The sequence below is a fragment of the Rana temporaria genome, chromosome 7 (genome assembly GCF_905171775.1).
Source record: "Rana temporaria chromosome 7, aRanTem1.1, whole genome shotgun sequence".
Taxonomy (NCBI): Eukaryota; Metazoa; Chordata; class Amphibia; order Anura; family Ranidae; genus Rana; species Rana temporaria.
Genome location: NC_053495.1, coordinates 57,785,933 through 57,798,738, shown reverse-complemented (window position 1 = coordinate 57,798,738; position 12,806 = coordinate 57,785,933). Strand labels below are relative to the sequence as shown.

General features: G+C 43.1%; 1 protein-coding gene across 1 annotated transcript in view; it reads left to right on the top strand.

Annotated features, from left to right (window-relative positions):
- The first annotated feature begins 372 nt into the window (after positions 1 to 372).
- LOC120946186 (protein polybromo-1-like) overlaps positions 373 to 12,806 on the top strand; it is a 49,239-nt gene continuing 36,805 nt past the window's right edge. The window contains exon 1 of the mRNA XM_040361006.1: positions 373 to 537. Coding sequence (XP_040216940.1) covers positions 373 to 537 — 165 coding nt within the window. The remainder of the gene's footprint in view (positions 538 to 12,806) is intronic.

Below are 12,806 nucleotides of genomic sequence, written 5' to 3'. Positions count from 1 at the left end.
AGTAGAGGCTTGACTGACATTATGATTTTTCGTCTTGATTTTGACTTGCAGAAATCATGCAGTTCTTCAAGGACCACGATTTCATGACAGAGTTTGTGCAAAGATGGAAGGATCTGCCGATTTTATGACAGACAAAAAGTAATCTCAATAAAAACAAAGAAGCCAGGAATGAAGCACTGGAGAGCCTGCTTGCATTTGTGAAAACCCAGTTTCCCACAGCAACTATCAAGAATGTCAAGAGCAAAATTGGAACCATTAGGGGCACATATCGTTCTGAACAAAGTAAAGTAGTAAAATCTATGAGGTCAGGAGCAACTGAAGATAAGATCTACAAGCCTAATCTGTGGTACTTCAGCCAACTACATTTCCTTGATGATCATCTGGAGGCAAGGGAATCCCTTTCAACCGTACCCCCCAGAAGTAGATCCAGCCTTCCCTGCAACCAACCCTCCAGCCTTCCCTGTAGCCAAGATCAGCCATCTTCGGGAAGAAGAACTGGAGTTCCTGGAGGAGCCTGATTGTCCCACATGGAGCCAGGTATTGTAATTTGCAAAATTTGTAAAAAACAACACAGCAATATTTATAATTGAAGAGGCAATACAATCAGCTTGATAAACAACCTTTATTAAAGTGATTAACCACTTAAGCCCCGGACCAATACGCTGTCCAAAGACCCAAGGTGTTTTTACAATTTGGCAATGCGCTGCTTTAACTGGTAATTGCGCGGTCATGCAATGTTGTACCGAAACAAAACTTGCGTCCTTTTCTTCCCACAAATAGAGCTTTCTTTTGATGGTATTTGATTGCCTGTGCGATTTTTATTTTGTGCGATATAAACGCAAAAAGACCGTAAATTTTGAAAAAAAAATGATTTTTCTTATAACAAAAAGTAAAAAATATCGAATAAACTAAATTTTAGTCAAACATTTAGGCCAAAATGTATTCAGCCACATGTCTTTAGTAAAAAAAATCGCAATAAGCGTATATTTATTGGTTTTCGCAAAAGTTATAGCGTCTACAAACTAGGGTACGTTTTCTGGAATTTACACAGCTTTTATTTTATGACTGCCTATCTCATTTCTTGAGGTGCTAAAATGGCAGGGCAGTACTAAACCCCCCTAAATGACCCCATTTTGGAAAGTAGACACCCCAAGGAAACTGCTGAGAGGCATGTTGAGTCCATTGAATATTTTTTTTTTTGTCCCAAGTGATTGAATAATGACGAAAAAAAAAAAAAAAAAAAATGTTTACAAAAAGTTGTCACTAAATGATATATTGCTCACACATGCCATGGTTATATGTGGAATTGCACCCCAAAATACATTCTGCTGCTTCTCCTGAGTACGGGGATACCACATGTGAGGGACTTTTTGGGAGCCTAGCCGCATACGGGGCCCCAAAACCAAGCAACGCCTTCAGCATTTCTAAGGGCACAAATTTTTGATTTCACTCCTCACTACCTATCAAGGTTTCGAAGGCCATAAAATGCCAAAATAGCAAAAAAAATAAACAAATGACCCCATTTTGGAAAGTAGACACCCCAAGCTATTTGCTGAGAGGCATGTCGAGTCCATGGAATATTTTATATTTTGACACAAGTTGCGGGAATATGACAAACTGATTTTTTTTTGCACAAAGTTGTCACTAAATGATATATTTATCGCACATGCCATAGTTATATGTGGAATTGCACCCCAAAATACATTCTGCTGCTTCTCCTGAGTACGGGGATACCACATGTGTGGGACTTTTTGTGAGCCTAGCCGCATACGGGGCCCCGAAAACAAAGCACCGCCTTCAAGTTTTCTAAGGGCATAAATTTTTGATTTCACTCCTCACTACCTATCACTACCTATCACAGTTTTGAAGGCCATAAAATGCCAAGATGTCACACAACCCCCCCAAATGACCCCATTTTGGAAAGAAGACACCCCAAGCTATTTGCTGAGAGGCATGTTGAGTCCATGGAATATTTAATTTTATGGCCCCAAGTGATTGAATAATGACCAAAAAAAATAATTTTTTTTTTTAAACAAAACGTTGTCACTAAATGATATATTTCTCACATATGCCATGGGCATATGTGGAATTACACCCCAAAATACATTCTGCTGCTTCTCCTGAGTACGGGGATACCACATGTGTGGGACTTTTTGGGAGCCTAGCCGCGTACGGGACCCCGAAAACCAAGCACCGCCTTCAAGATTTCTAAGGGCATACATTTTTGATTTCACTCCTCACTACCTATCACAGTTTCGAAGGCCATAAAATGCCAAAACAGCACAAAACCCCCCCAAATGACCCCATTTTGGAAAGTAGACACCCCAAGCTATTTGCTGAGAGGGATGTTGAGTCCATGGAATATTAATTTTTTTTGCCCCAAGTCACTGAATAATGACCAAAAAAAAAAAATTACAAAACGTTGTCACTAAATGATATATTTCTCACACATGCCACGGTTATATGTGGAATTACACCCCAAAATACATTCTGCTGCTTCTCCTGAGTACGGGGATACCACATGTGTGGGACTTTTTGGGAGCCTAGCCGCGTACGGGGCCCCGAAAACCAAGCACTGCCTTCAAGATTTGTGTGAGTGAAATCAAAAATTTATGTCCTTAGAAATCCTGAAGGCGGTGCTTGGTTTTCGGGGTCTCATACGCGGCTAGGCTCCCAAAAAGTCCCACACATGTGGTATCCCCGTACTCAGGAGAAGCAGCAGAATGTATTTTGGGGTGCAATTCCACATATAACCGTGGCATGTGTGAGAAATATATCATTTAGTGACAATGTTTTGTACATTTTTTTATTTTTATTTTTTTTGGTCATGATTCAATCACTTGGGGCAAAAAAATTAAATATTCCATGGACTCAACATGCCTCTCAGCAAATAGCTTGGGGTGTCTACTTTCCAAAATGGGGTCATTTGGGGGGGGTTTTGTGCTATTTTGGCATTTTATGGCCTTCGAAACTGTGATAGGTAGTGAGGAGTGAAATCAAAAATTTGCGCCCTTAGAAATGCTGAAGGCGGTGCTTGGTTTTCGGGGTCCCGTATGCGGCTAGGCTCCCAAAAAGTCCCAAACATGTGGTATCCCCGTACTCAGGAGAAGCAGCAGAATGTATTTTAGGGTGCAACTCCACATATAACCGTGGCATGTGTGAGCAATATATCATTTAGTGACAATTTTTTTTTTTTTTTTTTTTTTTTTGTCATTATTCAATCACTTTGGACAAAAAAAAAAAATCAATGGACTCAGCATGCCTCTCAGCAGTTTCCTTGGGTGTCTTCTTTCCAAAATGGGGTCATTTGGGTTTTTTTTGTGCTATTTTGACATTTTATGGCCTTCGAAACTGTGATAGGTAGTGAGGAGTGAAATCAAAAATTTACACCCTTAGAAAGCCTGAAGGCGGTGATTGGTTTTTGGGGTCCCGTACGCGGCTAGGCTCCCAAAAAGTCTCACACATGTGGTATCCCCGTACTCAGGAGAAGCAGCAGAATGTATTTTGGGGTGTAATTCCACATATGCCCATGGCATGTTTGAGCAATATATCATTTAGTGACAACTTTGCGCAAAAAAAATATATATATATATATATATATATATTTATATATCCCGCAACTTGGGTCAAAATCTAAAATATTCCATGGACTTGAGATGCCTCTCAGCAAATAGCTTGGGGTGTCTACTTTCCAAAATGGGGTCATTTGGGGGGGTTTTCAATTGTCCTGGCATTTTATGCACAACATTTAGAAGCTTATGTCACACATCACCCACTCTTCTAACCACTTGAAGAAAAAGCCCTTTCTGACACTGTTTGTTTACATAAAAACCTATTATTTTTTTGCAAGAAAGTTAAGTTGAACCCCCAAACATTATATATTTTTTTAAAGCAAAGGCCCTACAGATTAAAATGGTGGGTGTTGCAAAAAAAATTTCCACACAGTATTTGCGCAGCGTTTTTTCAAACGCATTTTTTGGGGAAAAAAATACACTTTTTTTTATTTTAAAGCACTAAAACACACTATATTGCCCAAATTATTGATGAAATTAAAATTATGATCTTAGGCCGAGTACGTGGATACCAAACACGACATACTTTAAAATTGCGCACAAACGCGCAGTGGCGACAAACTACATACATTTTTAAAAGCCTTTAAAAGCCTTTACAGGTTACCACATTAGATTTACAGAGTAGGTCTACTGCTAAAATTACTGTCCTCGATCTGCCCTTCGCGGTGATACCTCACATGCATGGTGCAATTGCTGTTTACATATGACTCCAGACCGACGCTTGCGTTCGCCTTTGCGCAAGAGCAGGGGGGGACAGGGATGCTTTTTTTTTTTTTTTTTTTTTAATATATTTATTTCGCTTTTTTTATTTTATTTGTTAACTGTTCCTTCCATTTTTTTTTTTTTTTACCATTTTTATTGTTATCTCAGGGAATGTAAATATCCCTTATGATAGCAATAGTTAGTGACAGGTACTCTTTTTTTTTTTAAATGGGGTCTAATAGACCCTAGATCTTTCCTCTGCCCTCAAAGCATCTGACCACACCAAGATCGGTGTGATAAAATGCTTTCCCATATTCTCAATGGCGCCGTTTATATCCGGGGGGGGACATTCCCTCCCACTGAATGTAGAAGCAGTCTAGAGGCTAATTAGCCGCTAGGACTGCTTTTACATGAAAGCCGACCGCTGGCTGAAAAGAATGATACCAAGATGATGCCTAAACCCGCAGGCATCATTCTGGTATAACCATTCAAAGTCCAGCAACATACCAGTACGTTGATGGTTCTTGTTGGACATGTATTGTAATCTTTTTTTTTCCATGCAGCCTGTTGGCTGAACGAAAAAAAGATTGATCGGTGGGTATGCCCACCATTAGAATACCTCCCTTCATCCACCCACTTCTAATTATGGGCATACATGCACCATTTATATATGCCGAAGCATGGGGGCATCCTCCCGCAAAAAAGTTATGCCGCGTACGGTCGGACTTTTCTATGCCGCGTACACACGGTCGGACTTTTCTATGCCGTGTACACATGGTCAGACTTTTCCACGGGAAAGCCTCCGTAGGAATGTCAACCGTATGTACGCGGCATTAGGAGCAAAATCGCTCCTCCGCCCCTAATGCCCCTATGCTTCGGCATATATGCTCTTTTTTGAACTGTGGGGGTGAAATCACCTCATACAGCATTGGAGTCGCGGCTTTATATATATCGTGGGAGCAAACGCTGTTGCTGTCACGCTAAATAAATCCGCACTGCAACTGAATGGCGTACCTGCTAAGCAAATGATGGTTAACATTAAAACAAAGTAACATTCCAGTATAACAGTAAGATCATACCATACCTGCAAAGCAAATACCTATAAAAAAAACATAGTAAAAAATAAAACATTTTTTAACGCAACCTGTGCCTAAAATATATATATGCCGAAGCATGGGGACATCCTCCCGCAAAAAAGTTATGCCGCGTACGGTCAGACTTTTCTATGCCGCGTACACACGGTCGGACTTTTCTATGCCGTGTACACATGGTCAGACTTTTCACGGGAAAGCATCCGTAGGAATGTCAACCGTATGTACGCGGCATTAGGAGCAAAAATCGCTCCTCGCCCCTGCTGCCCCCATGCTTCGGCATATATGCTCTTTTTTTTAACTGTGGTGGTAAAAACACCTCCTACAGCACTGGAGTCGCGGCTTTATATATCGTGGGAGCAAACGCTGTTGCTGTCAAGATAAATAAGTCCGCGCAACAGCTGAATGGCGTACCTGAAAACAGTAAAAGTAAATTACATACCTGAAAAGCAAGCATGAAAAAACACAACAACAATAAAACTTTGCAGAATAGAATACAGTAAAAAAGAGCAGAACAATAGAGAGAGAATAGAGAGGGAGGAGAACAATAAACGACAACTATTTTTTTGTTTTTTATTTTTTCCTTTTTAACACTTTTTTTTGTAACTGTTCAACTTTTCGGTTCCAGGTTTGGGTCTCTCAAAATGCGATGGCATCTTGGGAGACCCTGTGTAAGTGTACTTAGCCTGTGTAATGTTTTGCCCTACACTAATAATTAACTCGTGTGTGGAAGCGTTCAAAACATTCCCAATACAAAGACCAGGATTGTCAGGACAGCGGGGACAAAAAATAACGGGTGTCACGCCTAAATCCGCGCTTTCTACAGACACGACATTTTCTTTGGGGGGCTCGTTGGGTAGGGGTACTCTCGAGGGCATACGAAAAATGCTCTCATGCAGTCGGCTTACTGCATTTGGTTGGGGATGGTGAGGTACAGTACCGCCTGGATACAGGAGTTCTGTGATGATCTCCTTCTGGAATGCAAGAAAGGATCCATTCTGTCCTGAAGCTCTGTATAAGACGTGAGCATTCAGTAAGCCAATTGAAATAAATGTAGAGACACTTTTTTGTACCAGCGTCTCGTCTTACGGACAATATGATACGGCGTCATCAACTGGTCGTTGAGGTCCACCCCTCCCATGTTTTGGTTATATTCGTGGATACAGAGGGGTTTCTCCACAACACCAGTCGCCGTACGAATTTGTACTGTCGTGTCTGCATGAAGGGTGGTAAGAACGAAAACATTCTTATTGTCCCGCCACTTCACAGCGAGCAAATTATTACTTCTGAAGCAGGCTCTCGCCCCCAGGCTAAGACGGGAATCTACAAGCCTCTGGGGGAAGCCCCGGCGATTAGGTCGCACGGTGCCACATGCTCCAATCTGATGATCGAACAGGTGACTAAAAAGTGGCACGCTGCTGTAATAATTGTCCACGTATAAGTGGTACCCCTTTCCGAATAAGGGTGACACCAAGTCCCACACGATCTTGCCAGCGCTCCCCATGTAATCTGGGCATCCTTCCGGCTCTACCTCACTATCTTTGCCCTCATAAACCCTAAAGCTCCATGTGTAGCCTGTTGCCCTGTCACAGAGCTTATAGAGCTTGACCCCGTATCTGGCACGCTTGTTGGGAAGGTACTTCTTGAAAGACAAGCGGCCAGAAAATTTAATCAGGGACTCGTCAACGCAAACAACCTGCTGGGGATTAAAACAAGCTGCAAAACGTTCGTTGAAATGATTTATGAGGGGCCGAATTTTGTAGAGCCGGTCAAATTCAGGGTCTCCACGTGGACGACAAGTGCATTGTCACTGAAATGCAGAAACCGCAGGATCGCCTCGTATCGTTTCCTGGCCATGTGAGCAGAGAAACACGGGCATATGGTCGATGGGATGTGTGGACCAATACATCCGCAACTCCGGAAATTGGTGTATGCCCATGTTGAGGGTAAGGCCCAGAAAGGTTTTTAAATTCGGAAACCTCAAGAGGTTTCCATTCTTTGGCAAGGAGAGACTGGGGGTTAGCGGCGATGTAGGTACCAGCATATAAATTACTCTGGTCCACAATAGATCTAAAGAGATCTTCCGTGAAAAACAGCGAATAAAAATCAAGTGCCATAAAATTCGCTGTATCCACCTGAATACCGGGTTGGCCAGTGAATGGGGGAAGTACGGGTGCTGCAGAAGTGGTGGGGACCCAATCAGGATAGGCGAATTCTGCAGGAAGGGCACTATGGGCACGACGGGCCTGTCTCTGTCTTCTTCTTGGTGCAGCGGGACACTACTTGTGCTTGCCACATCGCCAGCTTGAACTGCACTTATGGGACTCGCTACGTCACCACGTGATACTGCAGTGCTGGATGAAGAACGACCAGGGTGTACTAGGCCGCTGGTGCTTGCCAATCCACCAGAAGGAATGGCGGCGCTAGTACTGGCTCTCTGCTCCATACAAGGGTCCTGCGGTTCTTGCTGCTCAACAACATCAGAACGGGGTCGGGTACGCCTGGCCTTAGCAGGGACCACTACTCCGTCGTCCGAGCTATCTGACATGGAGCCGCTGTCGTAAACAGGATCGTATTCTGAGCCAGATTCTGTCAGATACGTGACCTCCTCTTCTTCACTATCTGACATGCACAGAATCCTGACGGCCTCTTCACCACTGTACATTCGCTTTGCCATTTTGGGTTTTAAATTTAGTGGTACACTGGTGATGATTCACAGGTAAAAAAAAGCACCTGACTATAGAAAGGAAATGTAGAAAACGCTTCCTAAAAAAACTGTTAGCGATCGCAGGGATCAGGCCTGTCTCTACGAACGCTGCAGTTGTGTGTTGTGTTTTTGAAGTGACAGTGATCGATCGATACTGCACTTGGGTGGGTTGGGCAGAGGGGGAAAACGCAGGTGCTAGCGGGTATCTGGGCTGATTCCGCTAACAATGCGTTTTTGGGTACCCTAAACTGCTGGGTACGCTAGTATAGATCTGATCAGATCAGGTATCGATCCGTTCAGATACTATACCACTAAGGGGGGTGTATGCTTTGTGGGTGTAAGCGGTACTGGCACTAACCTAACACTGCCTGGGGCGACGCAGACCCTGACTGACGCTAAAATTTAATTTATATCACCCGCCGGGCGATCAGGGGGTTAAACCTTTATTGGTTATATACGGCGGGTGCCCTGATGCTATAAACAGCAAACTAACCAGCGTCAACCGTAACACTTATACGGTGATCACTGGTGAAAGGGTTAACTAGGGGGCAATCAGGGGTTAAAAACTTTATTTATGGGGGTACCTAACGCTATAGAACTTGGCGGGGGAACCTCAAAAAAGCTAACTGCCTAGCGGCAACAGTGACACTAATACAGCGATCAGAAAATCGATCGCTTAGTGACACTGGCAATAGGGGGTGAAAGGGTTAACTAGGGGGGCAATCAGGGGTTAAAAAACTTTATTTATTGGGGGTACCTAATGCTATAGAACTTGGCGGGGAACCTCAAAAAAAGCTAACTGCCTAGCGGCAACAGTGACACTAATACAGCGATCAGAAAATCGATCGCTTAGTGACACTGGCAATAGGGGGTGAAAGGGTTAACTAGGGGGCAATCAGGGGTTATAAAACTTTATTTATTGGGGGTACCTAACGCTATAGAACCTGGCGGCGAACCTCAAAAAAAACTAACTGCCTAGCGGCAACAGTGACACTAATACAGCGATCAGAAAATCGATCGCTTAGTGACACTGGCAATAGGGGGTGAAAGGGTTACACTAGGGCGGTGATTCAAGTGGTTAAACCTTTATTAGGGGGGGGTAGGGGGCTACCCTGGACCTAAAGGGGGCTAAAACTAACTGCCCTGACACTTTTTTCTGTAACACTGACACTAAATGCAGAAATCAGAAAATAAATGATCCCTGCAATCAGTGTCAATGTTACAGGAGACGGGGGGGGGGGGGGGGCGATCGGCGGTGACTGAAGGGGTTAAAAGGGGGGTTTAATATGTGCCTAATGTACAGGTGTCAGTGTGCTGTTAGGTGCAAGCTTACGATTGTGATGTCTTCTCTCCGCAGCGGTGGTCGATATGACCACCACGAGGAGAGAACACACACTTCCCTCTTCCTGTGTTTACACTAAACACAGAAGAGGAGGGGGGAGTTCAGTCATTGGCTCAGAGCGATCGCAGAGGGGGAGCTGAAAACGGACAGCCACCCCCCTCATCACGGATCGCTTCTGGAGCCTACCGGACCGCCGCCTGTACCGGGGGGGGGGTCCAATCGGACCCCCTGACCGGCGTCTAGGCAGGGACGTACAGGTTACGCCAATGTGCCTGTACGTGCCATTCTGCCGACGTATATGTACAGGCGGCGGTCCGGAACCGTTAAGGGGACACTGTTGTGTTTTTTTGTACGTTGGTCAGTATTAAAACTATAGTAGAAAGTTACACATATTTTTATAGTACATCCCACATGGAGCCAGGTATTGTAATTTGCTAAAGATTTTTTGTACTAAAAGTATAATGATGTCAAATAGATGTTACTAGTGCTCAAAATTTAAGGATTGAACAAAAAGTGTTGGACATATCAATACACAGTAGTGGCCAAAAATTATGGGGACAAGTATGAAAAATGCAGGGGTCAGAATGATTGTCTTTAATATTATTAGCATTCAATTTGCAACTGTCATGAGGTGAAAATGTTTTTGTGATAGATGAAGACCAAAATTTAACTGTGACAGACTCACCCGAGGCTCTTATGTCTAAAATCACCCTATGTCCACTAGGGGCATAGAATGACTGAGAAATTATTCTTGGACTACCTGAGATGGGATTATTATGTAATTATTATCCACAATATATTCCCAGGATATCTGTAAAGAACTATTTACTGTTTGTTGATTCTGAACTCAACGGGTTAATTGTAAGAGTGGTTCATCATACAGTTGGTACACATACTGTTATGCCGCGTACACACGATCGGTTTAAACGGATGAGAATGGGTCTGATGGACCGTTTTCATCGGTCAAAAACCGATCGTGTGGGCGCCATCGCTTATTTAACCATTGTTTAAAAAAAGCCAACTTGTTTTAAATTTAACCGATGGATTCCTAACGGATGGGAAAAAAACGATCGTTAGTAGGCACAACCATCGGTTAAAAATCCACCCATGCTCAGAATCAAGTCGACGCATGCTTGGAAGCATTGAACTTCGTTTTTTTCAGCACGTCGTTGTGTTTTACGTCACCGCGTTCTGACACGATCGTTTTTTTTACCGATGGTATGTAGGCGTGACAGACCATCAGTTAGCTTCATCGGTTAACCGATGAAACCGGTCCATCAGTACGTTCTCATCGGGTGGACTGATCGTGAGTACGCGGCATTAGATGCTAATGTCCTCACCTCCAGACATCTGTCTGTTCTCTGTGCTAATTGACCCTGCTATTGTTTTTTTCTGAATTTTTCAGTTTATTTGCACCCCCCAAAATCTTGAGCACCAGCCGCCACTGCTCCTGATACTTCTTCTCTCAGCACTTCTGTAGAAGGCAGGCTCTGTGACATGTGTGACACAGCAGTGCCTACTCACATACCTGTTGCAGAATGTGTCACAGGAAGTAAATGTATGAAGATCTTCAAAAGGAAGTCCACAAGTTCAATATTACATAATTACATACCGTATTTATCGGCGTATACGCGCACTTTTTTGCCCTGAAAATCAGGGCAAAATCGTGGGTGCGCGGTATACGCCGATACCCGCTTTCCCATGCCGAGTTTTGAATACTGCGCCGACATATACCGAGCGCAGTACACAGGACATCAGCGCGGGTAGCCGAGCATTGCCGACAATACACGAGCGTACTGCGCTCTGTATATGTCGGCGCAGTATTCAAACTCGGCGCGGGAAACGAGCGGGGAGGAAGCGAGGACGCCGCAGAAGAGGACACCGGACCCGCCGAAGAGGACACCGGACCCGCCGAAGAGGACACCCGACCCGCCGAAGAGGACACCCGACCCGCCGAAGACGGAGCCTGGTCCCGCCAAAGAGGACACCCGATGGACGCCGCGCAAGACACCAAAACTGTAAGTACAAAAAAAACAAAAAAACTTTTTTTCCACAGGATTGGTGGCCACTTTAGGAGTGCGCGGTATACGCGGGAGCGCGTTATACCGTGATAAATACGGTAGTTAGTCAGGTTGGAAAAAAGATACAAGTCCATCTAGTTCAACCAAAAAAAATAAAAAATACAATCCCATATACACAATCATTCACCCACAGTTGATCCAGATTAATATGAGTAGGCTAGAAATAATTGAAATAAATGTATTGTTGAAATGAGCATCTTGAGCCTCCATATGATAAACATTCCACGACATGTACAACGTCCATGCCATCACAATAGTAAGCCCAACTGTGCAATATAAACTCATAAAAGCCATCAAAAACATAACTCTCTGCATATTCCTGCGTCATTATCTTAATAATTGAGTACAATCAAACTTAAAAGCATTTGTAGAAAAATAAATGTTGAACATCGTACATCACTGGCTGATATTAGTCACAATTACAGGACAATGCAGTTTTAAATGGTTACTATGAAATTCACATTCTCTTGAATCACAGGCTAAATCCAGCTAAAGTCCCACCAGGGCATGCCCTCCATCACTATAGCAACAAGAGATCTACGCCGACTTAATAATCAGAGTCACAATCCAAAACCCGATCTCTCACATACATACAAAACAAAAACAGTAATTACGACTGATTATGCCAATTAAGTTTGTCACACTAAAGCTTTGTGCTAACATCACAACACAGCAATATTTATAATTGAAGAGGCAATACAATCAGCTTGATAAACAACCTTTATTAAAGTGATTAAGGGGACACTGTTGTGTTTTTTTTTGTACGTTGGTCAGTATTAAACTATAGTGGAAAGTTACACATATTTTTATAGTACGTACCCTCACTGGCAGACACAGATCACATTAAAATGGATTGTTTATAACCATGGGAAGTAGAGATGAGCTTCGATTGGGGGTGTTCGCGGCAAATTCGAAAAGCCGCGGAACACCCTGTTAAAGTCTATGGGAGAAATCGAAAGTACTAATTTTAAAGGCTAATATGCAAGTTATTGTCCTAAAAAGTGTTTGGGGACCTGGGTCCTGCCCCAGGGGACATGTATCAATGCAAAAAAAGTTTTAAAAACCTGCAGTTTTTTCGGGAGCAGTGATTTTAATAATGTTTAAAGTGAAACAATAAAAGTGAAATATTCCTTTAAATTTTGTACCTAGTGGGTGTGTATAGTATGCCTATGAAGCAGCGCATGTTTCCCATGCTTAGAACTGTCTCTGCACATAGGAAAAAAAGTCATTTAAAATCACTTGCGGCTATAATGAATTGTCGGCTCCCGGCAATTCAGAGAAAAGTCATTCATTAAAAAAAAAAAGCACGGT